This window comes from Quercus suber, unplaced genomic scaffold, assembly GCF_002906115.3.
Source record: "Quercus suber isolate HL8 unplaced genomic scaffold, Cork oak 2.0 scaffold_5, whole genome shotgun sequence".
Taxonomy (NCBI): domain Eukaryota; kingdom Viridiplantae; phylum Streptophyta; class Magnoliopsida; order Fagales; family Fagaceae; genus Quercus; species Quercus suber.
The window spans coordinates 1,987,504-2,011,289 of NW_027069471.1; the positions used below are offsets into that span (position 1 = coordinate 1,987,504).

At 39.3% G+C, this 23,786-nt stretch overlaps 4 protein-coding genes across 4 annotated transcripts; 1 reads left to right on the forward strand and 3 right to left on the reverse strand.

The window, feature by feature from the left end:
* Positions 1 to 1,181: 1,181 nt before the first annotated feature.
* LOC111996886 (NAC domain-containing protein 102) lies at positions 1,182 to 2,135 on the reverse strand. The gene has a single exon (XM_024028932.1). The coding sequence runs from the start codon at positions 2,133 to 2,135 to the stop codon at positions 1,182 to 1,184; it is 954 nt and encodes a 317-aa protein (XP_023884700.1).
* Positions 2,136 to 2,722: 587 nt separating this feature from the next.
* Positions 2,723 to 18,248, forward strand: LOC111996878 (uncharacterized). Its single transcript, XM_065772176.1, has 5 exons — positions 2,723 to 4,182; positions 4,709 to 6,690; positions 6,919 to 7,187; positions 13,437 to 14,033; positions 15,596 to 18,248. The coding sequence occupies exons 1-5, from the start codon at positions 2,817 to 2,819 to the stop codon at positions 18,027 to 18,029; spliced, it is 6,648 nt and encodes a 2,215-aa protein (XP_065628248.1). The 5' UTR covers positions 2,723 to 2,816; the 3' UTR covers positions 18,030 to 18,248.
* A 445-nt stretch (positions 18,249 to 18,693) lies between these two features.
* Positions 18,694 to 20,067, reverse strand: LOC136066753 (putative F-box/FBD/LRR-repeat protein At4g13965). Its single transcript, XM_065771526.1, has 3 exons — positions 19,696 to 20,067; positions 19,161 to 19,329; positions 18,694 to 19,043 (listed from the first exon to the last, which is right to left on the reverse strand). Exons 1-3 carry the CDS (start codon positions 20,065 to 20,067, stop codon positions 18,694 to 18,696), a joined length of 891 nt encoding a protein of 296 aa, XP_065627598.1.
* Positions 20,068 to 21,316: 1,249 nt separating this feature from the next.
* Positions 21,317 to 23,475, reverse strand: LOC111996888 (AAA-ATPase At3g28580). Its single transcript, XM_065771529.1, is given in 3 exon segments — positions 21,317 to 22,282; positions 22,284 to 22,613; positions 22,864 to 23,475. Coding segments are annotated over 3 exon segments (1,437 nt in total). The 5' UTR covers positions 23,166 to 23,475; the 3' UTR covers positions 21,317 to 21,477.
* Positions 23,476 to 23,786: the final 311 nt, after the last annotated feature.

Consider the following 23,786-nt stretch of genomic DNA (forward strand, 5'->3'; position numbering starts at 1 on the left):
AATTTTACTCTTTGATAAATCAAAGGATAACACCATCTCTGTAGCTCATGCCAGAAATCTCATCTCTCTGCTTTACTATAGAACAACTGTCCTCTCCATGCTGCTGCAATCCTCTCTGTGTTGCACTTCTCCTCCTCCTCCCCCTCCTTGTACTTCTTCTTCTTCTTCTTCTTCCCCTTTTCCTTCTCCTTCTGCTTCTCCTCCTCCTCATCTCTATAATTTTTTTTTGTTAAATTTTATTTGTCTTATATATCTGATCTGAGAAAAACATTTTAAAGGTAGAGTTTTGATCAACAAAACACTAAGCAATACTAATCTGTTACCAAAAACCACCAGGTACTATTAGAGACTTTGAAATATTTGTTAAAATTTTTTTAGATCTGTGCATGCTTTATTTGTTCTTACTATTTACATGATCTATTTGTTCTCTTTTGGGTACTGAAAAAATTTGTGGGCACATGCTTTGTATTTTTTTTCCCCTTTTGTGGGTAAATGCTCTGTCTTTACATGCTCTGTATATTTTTATGTTCAAGTCACCTTCTAATTTATGACAAAAAATCGTCTAACCCCCCTTTCTCTATTCAAGTCAATTTGCATTGAGATCTGATTTTTTTAAATTTAAGCATGATTTGAGTCTTTTTTGGAATTGGGTATTTTAGTTTTTGTTTCAGGTTTGACTTTTTAAAGCAATTTTGTTGTCTTGTATGTGTTTTTTAATTTTTATAGGTCTGAATTGTTTACCCATGCTATGAAACTTCTTCTAGCAACTATTAGGCAATGAAACTATGAAAATAAAAATCATTGGAATTGGAATTGCACCTTAAAATCATCTTTAGTTACAGTAGCATCCAAGTATTGCTAAGAGGGAAAGAGAATGAAAAAAAAATGTGATAAATGAAACCAAGAAATAAGAGTCACACTATATCTAAACCTTCACAACACATTTATATATATCAAAAAATAAAGATTGCAAATAAGAGAAGAAAGCATAAGAAGTTTATAACTTTGAGTTGACAAATAGCTCCTTCACCATCAAAACAAGTTCTTGTACAATCCTTCAATTCTTAAGCTACATTGCTAACAACCCATTTTCCAGAGTATAACCATAGACATGCTAACTATAAACTGAAAAGAGAAGAACAAAAAATCTGTGCAAGACTAAAAGAGAAGAAAAAGAATTCTCATATACAAAAGATTTTACTCCATACTTCATCGGGTTGTGTCGGATCAGAAATTAATGAAGTAATTAATGCATCATAATCAGCAACAGAGTCTGATTTGGATTGACTGCATACTTCAACCAGGGGTGGTAGATCAGAAAATATTTGACTCAATGGTTCATCTGGGAATGTGGGATCAGCTATCCATGCAGCACACTCTTCATTCGTAAAAGCATCAGCATCAGCATCAGCAACAGCATCCAACCGTCTTCTTTTGTGTTCTTGGGCTTGGGCATCTTCTTGTCCATGTGACATCACACCAGTTGTATTGAGGGTTGAGGCCTCTTCAGCGACAACGGCAGTAGAAGAAAAACATCCAGAAACCCATGCAGCGAACTCTTCATCATCAGCACTAGGCATCTCAGGCTCAGGCTCAAGTGAAATCACAGCAGCAGCAGCAGTTGTATTGAAGCATGGGAACTCTTCATCAGCAGTAGCAGAAGAAAAAGCTCTTTTGAGACCTCTTTCGTTGGCCTCCTCACAATCTGACCCTGACCCTTTATTTAGTTTATAGATGACACACAGGACTGTGTTGATTCTTCCAAATTCCTGATTTGCCAAGGAGAACTCGTGCATTATCCAATTAGTTTTATTGAATTTGCCCGAATGGAGATCCTTGGCCTTAAAAGAGAGCATCCTGTCGATCCCAATAACATTGCCCTGAGAATCGTAGAGTCTTTTGGGCTTGCTTTTTTCAAGCCAGGTTCCGCAAGCGGCAGCCCTGCACACACGATTGCCGGTTGTTGTTTTGAGGTCGGTGAAGACGTAGAGCTTGCGGTGGAAAGTGTGTAAATGATAGTGGATATGAGAATCATATATTTCCCATGGAGGAATTTTGCCATATATCTCACAATCATTCACAATAAATTGATGATTTAGGTGAGTATGTTGTTCAGAGTCGTTGACCTTGTTCATTAAAATCTTCATCAATTCATCATCTGTAGGATCATATCGAAACCCCACAATCTCTATTGTTTCAAGAAATCAAAGAATTTTTTTTCCCTTTTTTATAAACAGGTAGAAAGCCTCAAACTTTTTGATGAATGTTTGATGAATGTAAGAAGTCTCAAACTCAGAATTAAGTTAGAAATTTTTTTTTGGGAACAAGTTAGAAACTTTGAATATTTATGCATATATATATAGCAACGCTAACAAGGGCGGTCAATTAAAGTTAAAAGGACGGTTATATATAATTTTTTTTTTTAAAAAGGGTGGTTATATATAATTATATAGTATTATATATGTTTCTCCAAAAAAAAAATAGTATTATATATAAAATTATTACTAATACCCTAAATATACCATTGAAGGCGTATAAATATTACTAATACCCTAAAAAAAGCCGAAACTCAAGAGAACAGTCCAAAAGAAATGGTTCACTGCTTCAAAAATACTTGAGCCCATACAATACCCAAAAAGAAAAAAAAAAAAAAAAAAGTTCTGTGGGCCGTAAAATCTTTCCATATTTCAAGCCCAATACAACTCCTCCAAGCTTTCCTCTCTGTCTTTTTTTCACTTCACCCTAAAACCCTCCATTCAAGCCGCCACAACACCACCACCACCACCACCACCTCCACCTCTGAGACTAAACTCACCATGTCAGCGAAATGGCGAGCACTACAACACCGTCACCGTTACACATACAACGCCGTCGTTTTCCCAAACTCGTACACCGAGTCTTTACTCACAGCTCTCCAAACCAACCCTTCGTCGAAATTCTACGCAGAACTGAACCATCTCGTTTCTCTCAATTCCATTTACTCCCAAATCAACCACGCCAAGAAGCTCGCTTCTTCCTTCAACGACTTCTTGTCAAACGCCAACTCTGAACAACACGAGGATTCAATCCGCGAAGCCTCGGGTTTTTACTTGGAGCTCCTGTTCTTGGAAAACTCTCAGCCCCTGCACAAAACCCTCGTCTCCTCTCTCTCCAAATCCCAACACCACCACTCCCTCATCCGCTCGTCCTTCCACGCGCTCTTCCTCAGTTACGCCGATCACCACGAAAAGCGTCAAAAGAAAAACCGCTTCTTCTGCGCGTCACGCGTGGCGCTGTCGGTTTTGGGACTGCCGAAGCTAGGCTATTTGGCTGACGTGATCGAAGAATGCGCGTTGATCGTGGCTTACGACGTCGTTTCGAGCTTGAACAGCGTCGTTTCGGAGACGAAAGACTGGGCTCGGCCTTCGCCTATTGTGATGGAACAATGCCAAGAAGCTCTCTCCTGCTTGTACTACCTTTTCCAACGGTTTCCGTCACAGTTAACGGACTCGAACATTCTAGAAGCTTCTCTGACGGTTATCTTGAGCGTTCTCAACTCCATCGCCTTTTCTCGGGACTGTTTCGTTGCGGCCGGGGTCTGCTTTTTTGCTGCCCTTCAGGTCTGCTTAAACCCTCAACAACTCGCCTTATTCATCATTCGAGGTATATTCAATCGCATTACAGTTAATTCGGTTATTTCAGTTAATGAGCTTAGGAATGTGATTGATAAGGTTCCTTATAAGGGTGATTTATGTGATAAGATAGCGAATTTCGCGGTTTTGAGTAGACTTTGTTTGATTAGAGGTGTGCTCACTGCTGTTTCGAGGGATGTGCTTAATACCCGGTTTGATTTAGAGAGAGAGAGTGATGATGGTGGTGGTGGTGGTAATTGTGTTATGACTATATTGTTTGATGGGATTTTGCCTGAGCTTTGTGAGTATTGTGAGAACCCGAGTGATAGTCATTTTAATTTCCACGCATTGACTGTGCTGCAGATTTGTTTGCAACAGATAAAGACGTCGGTTTTAGCTAATATTAGTAACCCTTTGGGGGATTATGAGTTGATTACGGAGGAAATGGGGGCTCGGATAATGAGAATTGTATGGAATAATTTAGAGGATCCTTTGAGTCAGACGGTGAGGCAAGTTCATCTCGTGTTTGATCTTTTCCTAGACATTCAATCTTCACTTTGTTGGTCAGAAGGTGGGGAGAGAATAAAGCCGTTTTTGGAAAAGATTACTTCATATCTTCTTTGCTTGGGGCCGCGTTGTAAGGGTAGATATGTTCCTTTAGCTTCACTGACAAGGAGGTTGGGGGCAAAGACTATGTTAGAGATGAGTCCTGACTTGCTGTATGAGACGATACAGGCGTATGTTGATGATGATGTTTGCTGTGCTGTAACGACGTTTTTGAAGTGTTTCCTTGAGTACTTGCGTGATGAGTGTTGGAGCAGTGAGGGTATTGCAAACGGTTATGCCATTTATAGAGGGAATTGCTTGCCCCCACTTTTGTATGGGCTTGGTTCTGGACTTTCAAAGCTTCGTTCGAATTTGAACACTTATGCTCTGCCTGTTATACTTGAGGTGGATGTGGATAGTATATTTACTATGCTTGCTTTTATCTCCATTGGGCCAAATGGGGCTGAAAATGGACTGTTATATCATGAGACTGGTCTTTCAAACATGGAACTAAAGGTTGAACAGCAAGTGGCCATTTTAGTGATCAGAAGGTGGGGAGAGAATAAAGCCGTTTTTGGAAAAGATTACTTCATATCTTCTTTGCTTGGGGCCGCGTTGTAAGGGTAGATATGTTCCTTTAGCTTCACTGACAAGGAGGTTGGGGGCAAAGACTATGTTAGAGATGAGTCCTGACTTGCTGTATGAGACGATACAGGCGTATGTTGATGATGATGTTTGCTGTGCTGTAACGACGTTTTTGAAGTGTTTCCTTGAGTACTTGCGTGATGAGTGTTGGAGCAGTGAGGGTATTGCAAACGGTTATGCCATTTATAGAGGGAATTGCTTGCCCCCACTTTTGTATGGGCTTGGTTCTGGACTTTCAAAGCTTCGTTCGAATTTGAACACTTATGCTCTGCCTGTTATACTTGAGGTGGATGTGGATAGTATATTTACTATGCTTGCTTTTATCTCCATTGGGCCAAATGGGGCTGAAAATGGACTGTTATATCATGAGACTGGTCTTTCAAACATGGAACTAAAGGTTGAACAGCAAGTGGCCATTTTAGTGTCATTGTTCAAGGTCTCTCGTTTACTTGCTTTGATTGAGGGGGACATTGATTGGTGCAAGAAAAATGGGGTACAGGATAAAGAGGGTGGGCTTGGATCAGATCGCTTTTCGTGTAATGCTCTTGTCTGCATAAAGGGGATTGAGGTGGAAGTCCCTGTTGAGTGGCTTGTACTGGCACTGACCCATGTCGATGAGTCACTACGTGTAGATGCTGCTGAGTCCCTTTTCTTAAACCCCAAGACATCTAGTTTGCCTTCCCATTTAGAACTTACTCTGATGAAGGAAGCAGTGCCATTAAACATGAGGTGTTGCTCTACTGCTTTTCAGATGAAGTGGAGCAGCTTATTCAGAAAGTTCTTTTCTCGGGTTCGGACAGCCTTGGAGAGACAATTCAAGCAGGGCAGCTGGCAACCACATGTCTATCACGGTAACACTGAAGTGCATTTTTTAAATGGAAGTGAGGAAACTACAGTTAACAGAGCTGACGATCTTTTTCATTTTATGAGGTGGTTCAGTTCTTTTCTATTTTTCTCATGTTATCCTTCTGCTCCTTACAAGAGAAAAATAATGGCCATGGACCTCATTCTGATAATGCTTAATGTTTGGTCTATTGTGCCTTCTAACCAAGAAGACTGTAGATCTCTTACTCCTGAAAGCTGTCTCTATCCTTACAATAAAGGAATTACATTACCTGATTCAACTTTGTTGTTAGTTGGGTCAATAGTAGATAGTTGGGACAGGCTGAGAGAGAATTCTTTTCGTATATTGCTACATTTTCCTACCCCACTTCCTGGAATTTCAAGTGAAGACATGGTCCAGAAAGTAATTTCTTGGGCTAAGAAATTAGTTTGCAGTCCACGTGTGAGAGAAAGTGATGCGGGATCTCTGACTTTACGGTTTATTTTTAGGAAGTACGTTTTGGAGCTGGGGTGGATTATCAATGCATCAATTAATCTTGTCTGTTTTCGTTCACAACCTGAACTAGTAAATGGAGATGACCAGACTGGCAAAACTAGGCATCCTGTCATAGAATATATGAAATCACTTATAGATTGGTTAAATGTTACTGTGGAGGAGGGAGAGAGGGACCTGCCTGAAGCATGCAAGAACAGCTTTGTTCATGGTGTATTACTTGCTCTGCGGTATACTTTTGAGGAATTGGATTGGAATTCTGATGTAGTCTTGGCTAGCTTCTTAGAGATGAGAGATTTATTGGAGAAACTCTTGGAGCTCATTATGAGAATAACTTCTTTGGCACTTTGGGTGGTTTCTGCAGATGCTTGGTATCTTCCAGAAGACATGGATGAGATGGTTGATGATGATAATTTCCTGTTTGAGGTTTCGGATGATGTGGATGGGCAGGCACATTCTTCAGACCATGAAGATAAAAGTTCAAAAGTTGTCCAGGATGCCAGACCATCAGACCAGATAGTTATGGTTGGTTGCTGGCTCGCTATGAAAGAGGTACTTTCCTTATTGGCTGCCAGCTTCGTTTGTGTTTGCTCATGGAATGCATGTTTTTGTTCATTTCTCTGGTGGTAAACAGTTTTTAAAAAAAATTTAAAACACAATTCATAGGATGATGTCCACGAAATGCCTGGTTATACGGCATATGTGTTCAGGCTTGTTAGATATCTTGAGTTTTACTGTTGAAGACTGCTATCTTCAATTGTAATATATTTTTGTCATCAGGTGAGTCTTCTTTTGGGAACCATCATAAGAAAGATACCTTTACCAAGTAGCGGTGCTTCGGATACATTAGAGTTTGGGGTCCCCCGCTCTGACACCAACTCTTCGCTGATGACAGAATCTGATGCAATGCTTGATGTGAAACAACTTGAAAAAATTGGGAGCCACTTCTTAGAAGTCCTTCTGAAGATGAAACATAATGGTGCAATTGATAAGACGAGGGCTGGATTTACAGCTCTTTGCAACCGTTTACTTTGTTCAAATGATCCAACGTATGTTTCCATTTGATTTTTTTTTTTTACTGGTAGTTGCATTATGATATCATATTTTATTTCTTGCCTTGGACGCACCTATTTATGGGGGAATCATTTCACACACACATATAGACAACAGAAACAGCAAATGATTCTAATAGGAAAATTTGGGCTATAATATGTTTTACTATGGTCCCTCAACTTTGGTGTTGCAGCCTTTTTTGTCCCCCTAAGTTTCCGAACCTGTGATTAATCCCTTTAACTCTCGAATGACTGTCATTTTAGTCCCTCTAGATTCAAAATTTGTAATTAACCCCATGAGCTTATGACTTGCTTTCACTTTGGTCCTTCAAGTTTAATTTCCAACACCCCCCCCCCCCCCCAAAAAAAAAAAAGTTTTAAATCAAAACATCGTTTTGGGGTAGTTACCCCCCCCCCCCCCACCAAAACCCCAACTTTTTTTTTTCCCTTCATTACTGAATAAACTGCAATAATTTCCATCTTATTTTGAGATGAAGGATTGATAATGAGCAATGGTGGTTGGAGTGGCAAGTTGAGTTGACTATTATAGCATTATTTTCAGTTTTTAATTTATCTAGAATTTAACCTGTATCTGCATTTCCTCATTTGCTTTGTCTTAGACCTGAGTAATGTGTGATACTCTGGAAATATGTTTGAGTAATGTGTGAAGAAAACAGATTGCAGTGTCCTGTGATGGGATTACTTTGTTCCTTCTGAATGTAATTGAATTTACTCACTGTTCAATTAGATTTCTTTTTAGATGCATAACTTGAATTGGGGAAAATTAATTCTTAGTTGGATTCTTAGTCATGATGAAATTTTAGATTACCAAAACATCAAGTGTTTTATTCTTTTGGAAAAGAAATACAAATAAAGTTGAATCAACTAAGCCTTAATGCTAACTGATGATGCCGAAAAAACCACCTGTGAGCCACACTGTCCTCGCACACTCGAAACAGCGCCTGCACAAAACAAAAGCTGAAGACCTTAAGAGGAGTACCGGTATGGTACCGGCCAAATACCCTCCGAAGGTCAAGTTAGAACTTTTCACAACTCTAAAGTGCTAGAGCGGGGTCAATTATGCGTACCTTGGCTTGTGAGGGTATTGGGGTTTTTATAGTAGTAGAGGGTGGACCTCTCTTCCTTGGAGTAGAAGTCTTTTTCTTATAGGAATCCTTATGAGCGTAGATTGCGGAATCCTTTCCTTATAGGACTCTAATATTGAACGTGGAAAGCAAGTCATCTTTTTATCATTCATGCGTGGTGATCAAGTCAAGAATACATTGGAGCCGTCAGCTTTAGAGCCGTCAGCTTTGTCTACTCCCTCATTAGGGTCGTCAGCTTCGCCTACTGCCTCGTCAGGGTCGTCAGCTTTGCCTACGTCCTCGTTAAGGTCGTCAGCTTTAGGGTCGTCAGTTTTGCCTACGACCTCGTTAGGGTCGTCAGCTTTAGGGTCGTCAGCTTTATTATCTTCAGCTTACTGCCTTCAGCTTACCCTTCAGCTTACTGCCTTCAGCTTACTACCTTCAGCTTACTACCTTCAGCTTACTATCTTCAGCTTACTATCTTCAGCTTACTACCTTCAGCTTACTATGTTCAGCTTACCCTTCAGCTTACTATCTTCAGCTTACTATCTTCAGCTTGCTACCTTCAGCTTACTATCTTCAGCTTACTATCTTCAGCTTACCCTTCAGCTTACTACTTTCAGCTTACTACCTTCAGCTTACTACCTTCAGCTTACTACCTTCAGCTTGCATAATAGAGCTGACGGGTCTTTGGAGATCAACTTTTATTTTTTCAATTAAAAATTCCCCTTATTAGTTGCCCCCCACTCCATAACCTCGTCAGCTTTAGCTGCCGGGTTATGGAGTTAACATCGTCAAAAAGGTCACTTATGTATGACGCCTCGAGCAGCCTTTATTAAATGCTTGAGCATGTGACGCTAATTGATCGGTTCTGTTTTTCGGATGAGCCTCTACAGTCAACACCCGTGGGCGACACTATTTTTGAGGAAGGTGACGATCTTACCAAGTTCGTGGCAGACCTAAAAGATGATAGCGTCGTCCTTGCCCAGCCTGTTATGGATTTGTTCACGAATCCATCCATTTGTGGATAATGGCATTAGCTTGCTTTTACTTGATGGACTCGTCCACTTGTGGGACAAGTCATACATTCATCCACTTTGTGGATAAGTTCATTCATTTTTGAGGGGTCATCCGCTTTGTGGACTTAGGCTCATCTACTTCGTAGACTTGAACACCCGTGGGCGACACTATTTTTGAGGAAGGTGACGATCTTACCAAGTTCGTGGCAGACCTAAAAGATGATAGCGTCGTCCTTGCCCAGCCTGTTATGGATTTGTTCACGAATCCATCCATTTGTGGATAATGGCATTAGCTTGCTTTTACTTGATGGACTCGTCCACTTGTGGGACAAGTCATACATTCATCCACTTTGTGGATAAGTTCATTCATTTTTGAGGGGTCATCCGCTTTGTGGACTTAGGCTCATCTACTTCGTAGACTTGGTAATATGTCTGTCCACTTTGTGAACTTAGGCTGATTTGCTTTATAGACTTTGGTCAAAGTTTGTGGATTTATATTAAACTCGTCTACTTTGTAGACTTGGCAATAGGCCCATCCACTTTGTGAACTTACGCTCGTCTACTTTGTAGACTTGGTAATGAATTTGTCCACTTTGTGGACTTAGCAGTAGACTCAATGATAAACTCGTCCACTTTGTAGACTTAATAACTTTTCATTCTCTCAGTTTGAGGCCGTCCACTTTGGACTCATCAATGTTGTCCACCTTGTGGATTTAATAGGGTCATCCACTTTGTGGACTTATTGAGGTGACTAAGTGTTGGTACCTTGTCATCATTTTGGTTGTCCACTTGTAGGCGACTTAGTATGGTGATCATCTACCCATAGTCGACTTCGGTCATGCGTCTACCCGTAGGTGACTTAATGTAATGACTATTTACCCGTAGGCAACTTTGACCACGCGTCTACCCGTAGGTTGTTTAGCGTAGTGACCGTCTACCCGTAGGTGACTTAGCGTAGTGACCGTCCACCCGTAGGCGACTTTAGCCATGCGTCTACCCGTAGGTGACTTAGCATAGTGACCGTCTACTCGTAGGTGACCTAGCGTAGTGACCGTCCACCTGTAGGCGACTTTGTGTAGTGACCGTCCACCCGTAGGCGACTTTGGCCATGCGTCTACCCGTAGGTGACTTAGTATAGTGACTGTTCACCCGTAGGCGACTTTGGCTATGTGTCTACCCGTAGGCGACTTAGCCATGTCTAAATAAACTCCTCTTATTATAATAAACCATGCATTCATAGAAAAAGTAGTTCTTAAAAAGAAAACAAAAACCTGCCCTTTGGGCTTTGTAGCAAAAACTAAAGTAAATAAAAAAATTGAGGAGTATAACTAAAATTCACTAAGGTAAACTAGAAATAAAGGGGTGCCGCTCTTCATGCCATCCTTTCTACTAGTAGTACTTCCGTAGGTGCTTGGTGTTCTATAGGTGGTGTAGCTTCTGTCCGTCCAGCGTCTCCAGTTCTTGCCATCTTCCGCCCTCTGTCCTGTTGCGTATCTTCCTGTCTTTCTCTCTTCTCTCGAGTCAGAAGCGCGTCTTCAGCATTCATGTACTTGGTGGCCCTGTAGAGTACTTCCGACATGGTCTTGGGGTCGTTTTTGTATAGTGAGAACAAAAAGTTACCCTTTCGCAACCCATTTGTGAAGGCTGCTACAAGTATTTTGTCGTCGGCTTCGTCGATCGATAGCGCTTCTTTATTGAAGCGCATTATGTAGGATCTCAGCGTCTCGTCCTCTTGTTGCTTGATACTCATCAAGCATGCCGTGGACTTCTTATACCTGTGTCCCCCAATAAAGTGCGTAGTGAACTGAGCGCTTAGCTCTTTGAAAGTGCTGATGGAGTTCGGCGTCAATCGGCTGAACCATACCCTTGCGGGGCCCTTCAGCGTTGTAGGGAAGACTCTACACATGATTTCGTCCGCTACCCCTTGAAGGTGCATCAAGGTCTTGAAGGTCTCTAGGTGATCTAGAGGGTCCTTCACTCCGTCGTAACTGTCTATATGCGGCATGCGAAATTTATGTGGTAGGGGGAAGGAATTGACAGCTGCAGTGAACGGCGAGTCGGTGCGATTTACCAGATCGTCAAGGTCGCTAGATACCCGTCCTTTGAGGCATTCATCATGACCTCCATTTGTTCCTTTATTGCCTGTATCTCCGTGGCAATGTGTGGTTGAGTTGCATCCGTGAGGGATGGCATGCTCAGATTTTGACGCTTCGGTCTATTAGGAGCATTACTGCCTTCCAGCCTTTCTCGTTCTCTTCTATCGGCACTGGTGCCTTCTTGGTTCTGCTCTTCAGTGCTGTGACTTGCATTTTTCTGGCATAACTGTTCCTCCAGATCGTTGTTTTGCTTAGTGAGGCGTTCCATGGTTGCAATGAGAGTCTGCACCTGTCTCTCGAGTGCAATTGGGCGTGGTTCGTCTCCTTGAACGTTGTTCGTGGTCGCCATTGAGCGAGTAAGTACCATGCAACTCTTTGTCCGGGAAGCGATAATATGGCTTACAAGTTGTAAAAATCTTCCCCACAGACGGCGCCAACTGATGATGCCGAAAAAACCACCAGTGAGCCACACGGTCCTCGCACACTCGAAACAGCGCCTGCACAACACAAAAGCTGAAGACCTTAAGAGGAGTACCGGTATGGTACCGGCCAAATACCCTCCGAAGGTCAAGTTAGAACTTCTCACAACTTTAAAGTGCTAGAGCGGGGTCAATTATGCGTACCTTGGCTTGTGAGGGTATTGGGGTTTTTATAGTAGTAGAGGGTGACCTCTCTTCCTTGGAGTAGAAGTCTTTTTCCTTATAGGAATCCTTATGAGTGTAGATTGCGGAATCCTTTCCTTATAGGACTCTAATATTGAACGTGGAAAGCAAGTCATCTTTTTATCATTCATGCGTGGTGATCAAGTCAAGAATACATTGGAGCCGTCAGCTTTGCCTACTCCCTCATTAGGGTCGTCAGCTTCGCCTACTGCCTCGTCAGGGTCGTCAGCTTTGCCTACGTCCTCGTTAAGGTCGTCAGCTTTAGGGTCGTCAGCTTTGCCTACGACCTCGTTAGGGTCGTCAGCTTTATTATCTTTAGCTTACTGCCTTCAGCTTACCCTTCAGCTTACTACCTTCAGCTTACTATCTTCAGCTTACTACCTTCAGCTTACTATCTTCAACTTACCCTTCAGCTTACTACCTTTAGCTTACTACCTTCAGCTTACTATCTTCAGCTTACTATCTTGAGCTTACTACCTTCAGCTTACTATCTTCAGCTTACTATCTTCAGCTTACCCTTCAGCTTACTACCTTCAGTTTACTACCTTTAGCTTACCCTTTAGCTTACTACTTTCAGCTTACTACCTTCAGCTTACCCTTCAGCTTACTACCTTCAGCTTACTACCTTCAGCTTGCATAATAGAGCTGACGGGTCTTTGGAGATCAACTTTTATTTTTTCAATTAAAAATTCCCCTTATCACTAACATAAAGGAATCAATTATATTGAGTATACATGTGGCCGACCCTGACTTATTTTTTGAGGATCTATAGCCAATCCCAAAAATTTTGGGACTAAAGCTTTGTTGTTGTGGTATTTACTCTTTTAGAAAAGAAATACAAATAAACTTGAATCAACTAAGCCTTAATGTTAACATAAAGGAATCAATTATTCCAAGTATACATGTGGCCAACCCTGACTAATTTTTTGAGGATTTATAGCCAGCCCTAAAAATTTGGGATTAAAGCTTTGTTGTTATTGTTGTTGTTGTATTACTTCCAAGCCTTTGCACTTTTTTTGGAGAGTCTTGAGTTGTATTAAGGATTTGGGCAAGACTTAGGTATAGTACTTATGTATTGTTCCTTAGGTTCTCCTCTTAAGATTCTGTTTTATGGATTTTTTCTCATGAGATAGAAGTGTATTTTTTAGTTAAGTAGCCACATGGCTGAATTTTAAGAGAGGAACTTAAGGAATAACACCTAAGGTACTGTATTTAAGTTTTGTCCTAAAGATTTTATTTGATATCATTATTTAAATTATCCTTTAGTCAAATCCCATTCTCCATGTTAGGTGGGGTTGAATTTATTCAGAGGTTGTTGGTGGTTGATTTCTCTGTTTTAATCGAATATTGTGGAAATCTATTCTAAAATAGTGTCTCTTCTCAGACTCTGTAAGTTGACAGAATCTTGGATGGAGCAACTTATGGAAAGAACTGTAGCCAAGGGACAAATTGTGGATGATTTATTAAGGAGAAGTGCAGGCATTCCAGCTGCATTTACTGCTCTATTTCTCTCAGAGCCAGAAGGTGCACCAAAGAAGCTTCTACCACGAGCACTGCGATGGCTAATTGATGTAGCTAATGGGTCTTTACTGAATCTGAATGAAACCAATGGAACAAATGGTGACTCATGTATAATTTTGTCAACAAAACGAAACCAAGAAACCAAGTCTGCAATGCAACCTGAGATAATTGAGAGTGAAAAGACCTCGAAAATCCGACATGAGGGTCTAGTTCCTACAGTACATGCATTCAATGTCCTTAGAGCTGCTTTCAATGACACTAATCTGGCTACTGATACTTCAGGGTTCTCTGCTGAGGCTCTAATTATTTCTATTCGCTCCTTCTCTTCACCATACTGGGAGGTACGGAACAGTGCTTGTCTGGCATACACTGCTTTAGTTCGTCGCATGATTGGATTCCTTAATATTCAAAAACGAGAATCAGCAAGACGTGCGTTAAGTGGGCTTGAATTTTTTCATAGGTATGGTTTCTTAATTTAACGTTTCTTTTCTTCCATTTGCAGAATTTTTTACTTGGATTTAGTATTTCCAGATACTTTACTAAGTGGGCCATCAAGACAGAATTCTTTATACACATATGCTGGAAAGATTCCCTTTTTAGGATATTTAAAGTTGATGTCAATATGACCTTTATATTCTACTTGTTGGAGTTTATGTAACTTGGGTAGGATTTTAGGGACCAGAGATTGATAGACCAAAAGATATTCGTATCAAGGCTGGAAAAATGCTTTTTTAAGATTTGATTTTTAAATCAATGTTTCTTCATTCAGCAAGAAAGGCTCGAAAACACAAGCTACAAGGCCTTAATTTAAGCCTAATTGGTTGAAATCGAAAGATATTGAAGGAGAAAGAAATCCTTTAAATTTGGAAATTTTTTTTTTCCCCCAAACTTCTTTGTTACAGGGCTCCTTTGTGAGTGGCAATGCACTTTTTAAGCTTGTGAGTTAATACACAATCATAATCATGTTGGTGTTTTTCTTAGCACACTGGAAAAATGTTGGAGTGGCAGGGGCCAGAGAAGGACAACTTTTTCTTATCATGCTTGAGGCTATGATGTAAAATGGCTGTTCCGGGGATTGTTTTACTGTAAAAGAAGCTGAAAGAAATGAAATGAATAAAAGAAACAATATTAGATTACAAGAGATGGTATTTATTTTGCATTAATCTTATTACTCCTATCAAAAAATTAATCTGATTACTGAGAATGCAATCAAGTGTTTGCATCGATTGGTAATATATATATATATATATATAATTACTACAAATTCTTGTTTTTATTGGAACCTGTTTGGTTATGTAGAAGTATGAGGGAAAGGAAAGTGATGAGAAGGATTGATTGCTTTATTTGTTTGCTTATCAATTTTTTTATTCCTGAATATTTTTGAGCTCCTTCAGTACCAAATGAAGGGGAGACTACAGTCTTATTGTTTGCTGAAAAGGATACTTTCCTGCAAGGTTCAATCACCCAAATAGTTGTTGGTTTGTAAATTGTCTTTAAACTAGTTAGCCTTATCATCCAGCTCTGTACTTTGGAAGAACTGGATACTTTCTCTATTTTGGACCTGTTTGCATAGTAACTAGGATTGTTGTCTGAGAACTTAATTTGACCATGCAGAGAGATGTCTACTTGGTTAACTGTGTCAATTTTTAAAATATGCATTACTTGATTTAAAATTTGAGACAAAAGCATAAACTTCTGGGGTAGGCAGTGTGTTGCCAAATTTGGTTGACCAGGTATGGTTGTTGGGTAGCAAAGAATAAACATATGATAGGTTGAGGAATTACAAAAAATATAATAAACATACCAATGCAAAAATTTGTTTGATGCTTCACTTTTTGGTCCTTGTTATTCATTGATAGTGATAGACCTCTGTCCTTTTTACAGTGGTCTCTGTCCTGAGTCTAGTGATGACAATGTAGTTGGCAGCTTTAACTTTTATAGTTGTATGTGTGATATACATGAGTCTTTTGACTTACAGTAATATCTTCTGTCTAACAAGAAATTCAATTTACTTGTTTGAAGGTACCCCTCATTACATACATTTGTATTCAATGAACTGAAAGTTGCAACTGAGATGCTTGGTGATGTGTCATCTGGGCATTCAGAATCTGACCTGGCAAATGTTGTGCACCCAAGTCTGTGCCCTTTACTGATACTTTTGTCCAGGCTCAAGCCTTCAACAATTGCAAGTGAGACTGGAGATGAGCTTGACCCTTTCCTGTTCATGCCATTCATCAGGAAGTGTTCAACCCAAAGTAATCTACGAGTCAGAGTTCTGGCATCTAGAGCTTTAACTGGTCTTGTTTCTAATGAAAAGTTGCCAATTGTCCTTCACAATATAGCCTCTGAGTTGCCTTTTGTAGAAAACCAACTCACAGAATCATCTGTTTCATCCATTTCATTGCACATGGCCCTCGGTTCTCACCATGCTTCCTTTAATTCAATACATGGAATACTATTGCAGTTAATTTCTCTTCTCGATATGAATTGTAGAAATCTTGCTGATTTCTCAAAGAAAGATCAGATTCTTGGTGACTTTATCCAAGTTCTTGTGACTCGTTCATGGATTGGGAGGCCCGGATGGTGCCCTTGCCCCATTCTCAACACCTCTTTCTTGAGGGTTTTGGATCACATGCTGAGTATTGCAAGAACATTCAGTATGAGCAAAAACTTTTATGCCATTAGGAACCTACTATTGGAGTCATCGACAGAATGCTTAGATGTTGAAGCTTCTTATGGGTTGTCGTATTATGATCCCACTATAGCAGAACTTCGTGAGCAAGCAGCTATGTCCTATTTTAGTTGTGTATTTCAAGCATCAAAGGAAGTGTCTGAAGAGTTCCAGATGCCGCAGAGATGTCCAATGCTTGATTCAAAATTGTTGAAGATACCTGAAATGGAGAATCCTTTTGCTGGACTCCAGGAAAGGTTGATCCGCTCCTTGTCAGACACATCATATGAAGTTCGAGTTACAACATTGAAGTGGCTACTTAAATTCGTGAAAGCAATAGAATCTGGCAGTGAGGTCCATGATCTGTCAAGTGGTGAGATTAGGATCATTAAGAATTGGACCAAATCGTCTCTCCATGAAACAATGATAAAACTCTTAGACTTGGAAAAGAATAATAGATGCACATATTACATTCTGAGGATTCTTTTTGCTTGGAACTTGCTTCAGTTTCAGAAACATGGTGACGATAAATGCACTAAAACATTTTATATAGGTGGGATGGATTGTGATTCTTTGTTTCAGTTTTGGGATAAGTTACTTTCCTTGTACAAACTCACAAGACATTCAAAGACTCTGGAAACACTCATCTGTTGCATGGGAGTATGTGTAAAGCAATTTGCTGGTTTATTTATGAGCATTGTGGGATTGAGAATATCCGTTGAACATTGCCAATCAGAGAAATTGGAAGGATCAGCTCGCTTGTATGATTGCATCATTTTTTTCACAACCCTAATCAAACAACATAGTGCCTCTTCTGAGCCAGTAAGCATGCGGAAGGCTGCGGCTGAATCTGTGATAGCATCCGGATTGTTGGAACAAGCCGTGGTTATTGATTCTTCTGTACTAAAAAATCAAATCCCATGTAAGGATTCACACTCTCATTTTGAACCAAATGAGGCTGTCAATATGTATGCTCATCAAATACTGGATATATGGTTCACTTGTATCCAGCTGCTAGAGGATGAGGATGATGGGATCAGGCAGAGGCTTGCCTTGGATGTTCAGAAGTGTTTTACTTTGGAGAGATGTGGAAGATGCTCTCATGCTGGGAAGGTTCCAAACCAAGTGGAGAAAGTAATAGCATTGTGTTTTGACCATCTGTCTTCTATCTTTGGTCACTGGATTGAGTACTTTGATTATCTTTCGCAGTGGGTACTAAATGCAGCTAGTTATGCTATACCCAAAGGAGATCTTTTGAGACGGGTCTTTGACAAGGAAATTGATAATCATCATGAAGAGAAGCTTTTGCTCAGTCAAATTTGCTGTTCCCATTTGGAGAATCTACCAGTTTCAAAATCTTGGGCAGTAAATTTCTCAGACAAAGAGGGCATGAGAAGTTATTTACACAACTGCAGACATAGGTTTTGCCATCAATTGATCTCATTTGTCAAGGACCATGTGGAGAAACAGGGAGGCGCTGATTGGATAGGAGGTGTTGGCAACCACAAGGATGCTTTTCTACCTCTGTATGCAAATTTGCTTGGCTTTTATGCCCTCTCAAACATCATTCTCAATGAAAAAGCTGGGGATGGTAGACATCTATTATCTGATGTTGTTGAACTTCGTAGAACTATTACTCCATTCCTTAGGAACCCTTTGATTTCTAACCTGTATTTGTTAGTTGTTAAATTACATGAGAAAAATAGTATTCCTGACCACTTGATCCCTGAATTCAGAGACGGCTGTATCTGGGATGGTTTTGAACCTTACTTTCTTCTTAGGTAAGATCTTTGTAGATGCAAGATTCATATTCTAGTCAATTATAGGGGCCTTTGGAGTTTTTGAGAAATGTAGCTATGGAAATTTTGAGGGAAGTCATAATGTATTGTAAATTTCAGCTGTGCCATACAATTTATCTGTACAACATTCAACTCTTTTTGTGAGGATCACCTTAACATATTTAAACAGGCTTGTTATAAAAGCTGAAGTTTTGTGGGTGCTGTATGAGATTATGTTTTATCATTTTTGTTCTCCCCTTAGTGCCAAACTAGAAAATCCAACACTATTATCACTATCCTTATTCTTTTGACATATAATTGGAGTTATTTATTTTATATATATATATATACACTCTCATGGAACTTGACAAGTTCTGCAAGTGCCTTTCTGTGCTGGGCTATATGTTGTGCAGAAGAGAAATGGCCTACATCAAATTAATCGTTTATAATGAGGCATCCATATTATATAGATGTTAGTAGATATAGTAAATAGTATATTCTATGCGTTATGGTTTTCAAAAAATAATAATAATAATAACAGGAGAAGAGAGACAGAGAATTAAGCATTAAATATTTTTAATCTTGAATCCATTGAAGTTTCAAATGAAAGATGCAGAGAATTCAGCATTCCCATAAAACTATTTCATTTTCCCAAAAACTAGGAGAGAGTGTTAAAAAATCCAATGAGAACTCCTTAGGAACTTGCTTATTCTCTCACGACTTCGAATCTTTGCCTTTGAGTCTAGGGTAGGGTCAACAATGATTCTCATAGTCTTTAACACTCTTGCAACCTTCAGGATTTTTCTAACAAGTTTCATCTCAACCTTCCTCCCTGAAAATCCTTCAAAATAACAGGTTGGAAGCTGTAATGATAGACATTTAGGAACATCTCGTGGCTTCTTCAAGCAACCATCAATTGCAGATCTTTCACCATCATAGGAAACCAATCTAAAGACAAGCATTTGTAGCTTTGGAGTTCGATGAAGCAAGAGTTGTATAAGATGCCACTCACAAAGAGGATCTGCACAACAATATAAGAATCACAAATGTTACAAAGTCAAAACTCATTCACAAGTTACAACAATAACAATATTATAAAGTAGTAATCATAGAGAGTTAGAGCATGAAAGATGGCAACATGTCCTTACCTCTGCATTTACTCTGAGCAACTCCATGGATACAACGTTACAGAGTGGTCTCATGAAGTCCCGTACCCTCTTTGCAAAATCTTCAATACTGTTGTCACGTTTTATCTCATTGGAAAGGGCTATTTTAACCAAGTTGGGAAGGTTTTCCAACACAACATCCTCGCCCAAATAACCATAAAAATAAAAGAATTCAAGAGCAGGGGCATTGATATGGACTATGTTTGACAAACGACAAGCACTTAAGTTAATGTTATTACCGTAGGTATGAGTATAATTATGTCCAAATTTGTAGCTAGGTGCAAATGTTGGAGGACAGGGCAGGCAGTGAGGAAACGAGAGAGAGAGCTAGAGTTTGCATAACTAACATTTAGAAGGTCCATAATCATGAGGCTTGAGGAGGAGGATTGAGAAGAATGTCACCACTTAATCTGAGAACCCTTAATGTTGAACAAAAGTAGAAACTCTGGGGCAACTCCAAAGGTTGATTAGGATGAGTATTTATGGAGAGATCAAGCTCTTTCACACCATGCCGAAAGGTGGTGTGGATCCATCTGTCAACATGGAGTGGAAGACAATTTTTGTGGCAACGGATGTGCAACTCGTGTATAGGCGCAGGATTGGGAACTGTATTGAGGAGAATAAAGATCCTTGACACAATTTCCGCAAAACTAGAAGTATGATCTGATGTTGTAGAAGTTCTATTCTGGTCCAAGTGAAGAATGGTGACGAGAGTCCAGAGAGGCCTCCACCTGCTGGACAAACGCTTGTTGCAACAGAGTCTCGTATTGGGAGATAGGAGAGGATGCCGGTAAGGAGACAGTCCGGTAGACTGCTTATTATGTTGTCTTCGTCTTTGTCATCTTCTCTTTCAATTCTCTGTTTCTTCTGAACCTTCATGCTTCCTACTATGGCTTCAATTTGCCGTGTGTGTTTTTCTTTGTGAAAATTTGAGTGAGTATGAAGGGTTTCGACATTGGCAAGGGTTTATAATTGTTGAAATTTTTGTTATAGAATTTTAGTTGAAGTAGAATTTTCAAGTACTTGAAACATATATCTAATAGAGTTTTACTTAAACTAAACTATTTTAACACTTGATAAGACAATTACACGTTGAAGAGAAATAATAAATATATAAGATATTAATTTTAAATTGGTGATGAAAAACGCACTCAAAATATTTTATGTTGGTGGGATGGATTATGATTCCTTGTTTCAGTTTTGGGATAAGTTAGGATTGAGGAAATCCAATGAACATTGCCAATCTGATAAATTGGAAAGATGCAGTAGAATCTATAATACTATAATAGCATCTGGATTGTCAGAACAAGCTTTGCTTATTGATTCTTCTGTGCTAAATAATAAAATCCCATGTAAGGATTCACATTCTCATTCTGAACCAAATGAAGATGTCAATATGCATGATCATCAAATACTGGATATATGGTTCACTTTTATCCGGCTGCTAGAGAACGAGGATTATTGGGTCAGGCAGAGGCTTGCCTTGGATGTTCAGATGAGTTTAACTTTGGAGAGATGTGGAAGATGCTCTCATGCTAGGAAGTTTTCAAACCAAGTGGAGAAAGTAATAGCATTGTGTTTTGACCATCTTCTATCTTTGGTCACTGGATTGAGTACTTTGATTATCTAACGCAGTTGGTACCGAATGCAGCTAGTTATGTGGTACCCAAAGGAGACCTTTTGAGACAGATCTTTGACTAGGAAATTCGATCATTTTTAATCCAATTTTCTCAAATTTAAATCAAAGGGAATTTTCTTCAATAATGATTTTTTTTTTCCTGTCAAATGTTTTAAAGGATTAGCTGTTGCTGCTGCTTTGAGATATGTCCAGAAATTCTTGAGTTCTTTGTCATAACATATAATTTCAAATATATAAATAAATAAATTTAAAAAATGGCATTTTGTTTTAGAATAGGCGCTAATCTTTTAGTTTCACAATGAAATATTTTTGGTTAATTGAGCACTTGTGGCTTCTCAATTGTAAAGTACTGATTTATTTCAGCTGATTCACATCTTCAATACCAAATTTATTTAGCAATTTGATGGTTCTGGTTTATGAATCTGCTTTTCGAATTGGAAAACATACTTGACACTGAAAATTAAAATAATTTATTCTGGATCAATAGGAGTGTCAAGTACAAGCAATTCCTTAGAATTAATGTAAGACATCAAATTAAGGACAAAAAAATACACACTAAATTGCTGCCATGACAACCATAAAATCAAAACTAGAAAATTTAACTGAAACTATTATCAATATCCTTTGAACAGTCATCATTGCTTTTCATGTCATTCACTTTCTTGTTCTCTACATTCTTTGTCTTGTGTTCCTCCTTTGCCTAGGGTTTTTTCTTCCCTAACAGTTTCCAGAGCTTGAATCAGGCTTTCCAAACTAGCGTCAGTGCCACCTACCTCAGTCTTAGGCATCAAATTTTCAGCCACATCTGCAGGAGATATGTTCACCTCTTCCAACAAGTGATTGATCTTTTCAAAAAGTGGGTGTGAATCAATGTCCAAATAGTTCTTAGCCAACACCTTGAAAGCTTCAAATTTGCAGTAGGATAACTCAATGTGCTTGTCCATCCTTCCTCTTCGAATGAGAGCTGGATCGAGTTTTTCAATATGGTTAGTGGTGAATACAATGATCTTTTCTTCTCCACAAGCTGAGGCAAGCCCATCGATGAAGTTCAAGATCCCAGATAGTGTAACCTTGCTTTCACCACCTTTTCCCTCTTCCCTCTTTTTCTTTTTCCTTGATCCAGTTAATTCCAAGGAACAATCAATATCCTCAATGACAATGATAGATCTGTTAGTTGTCTCACTTAACATCATTCTCAACTCTGTGTTATCCTTAATGGCCGTTAATTCAATATTATAGATATCATAATCCAAAAAATTAGCCATGGCAGCAATCATGGTGGACTTTCCTGTTCCGGGAGGACCATAGAGGAGATATCCGCGCCTCCAAGCCTTACCAATCTTTGCATAATACTCTTTTCTATTAGTGAAATTAATGAGATCATTGATAATCTCCTCCTTCTTCTTTGGATCCATTGCAAGAGTTTGGAAGGTCCCAGGGTGCTCGAAAACTATCAGTCCATTCACAGTAAGAATTATTTGAGAACAACTTCCTTTGCTTTCTTCTGGACTTGATTTCCCTGCCTTCTGAAATTACATAGTGCAGATATTTCTCAGTAATGATTTTATGGTACTTCCTATTGTAGGTAAGCTTATAATACCTTATTACCCCATTTGAGAATGGACCCTGAGATGGTGAGCCTGATTCAGATACATTCATTCCTGAATACCACTTGACCATTATTCCATTATACTTATCCCAGACCACCGCGTTTTTATCCATGGAAAGCTGAGCAGACTTAGGGCCTGTTTGGATACAGCTGAAAACTGAAAACTGAAACTGAAAACTGAAAAATACTGTAGCAAAATAATTTTTAAATGTGTGAATAGTATCGTGGGACCCATTTTTAATAAAAAAGTTGCTGAAAAGTGAAATTTGTGGGTCCATAAACAGTAAAATTGTGCTGAAAAGTCAAACTTTGCGGCTACTGTTTAATGAACAGTAGCCGCTACAGTACTGCTACAGTGAAAAACAGTGGATTGAACCGCGTGAGGAAAAAAAAAAAAACGCAACGCAGCAAAACGTGCCACCCAAACGCTCTCTTAGTCCTCTTGTTGAATTTAGCTTTGAAAGTCTTGGTTTTGTTGGTAAATATAGTACTGAGGTAAGTATCTACAGCGGTGTAGGCTTCGTTGCGCTTGATACAGTCACGACCATTGAAATTCTCATAGAATTTGATTGAAATTTCTGGTTTAAAGTAGGCCATAGCTTTGTTCCAGAAGGAATCTACGAAGGGACGAGGTAGAAACTGTTTGAAGGAACCCCATATGAAGAATAGGCTGGCCAGATGTGAGAAGAACCCTGAAACTTCAGAAGAAGCAGCCCCGTACATGGCCATCCTTGATCATCTCAATTTTCTTTGGCTCTCTTCTGAACTACTTAATTATGTGTTTGTGTTTGTGTTTGTACCTAGGCATGGTCTTTATATATTAGAAGAGGGAGGGAGATCTGAATTGTGAGTCCTAGTCCTATGTTGTTTTGGAAACTAACTCCTGGCTAGGTTTCCTCTTAGTTGTCGGATTTCGTTGTGTTTGCTTGTGTCCATTACATTAGAGGCCTTGCTCATCTATGTCGGTGTGATACATCATCTATGGCTGTCTTAAAATTTATGTTGGTGTTAATTGGTGTAATCGATTTATGTTTTGCCTTACTAGTATATCATGGAAAAGGAAATAGTGTGTCACATATATTACATGATTAAATAATTGAATAAGGTTGAGATTGGGTTTTGGTGGTTACAATAATAAGGTTGTGGAAGAGATGAAACGAAGTTGTTTGATGAATTGAGTGATGGAGATGTTATATTGTGGAATTCTATGATAAGTTAGTAAGCATCGAACAGTCTTTGCAAGAATTGACATAGATTTGGTGATAATAGTGAATATTCTTGTGGCTTGTACAAGTATTGGTAATTTGGTACACACTTTTTTGTTCAGTAGAACACTAACGCTTATGCTAT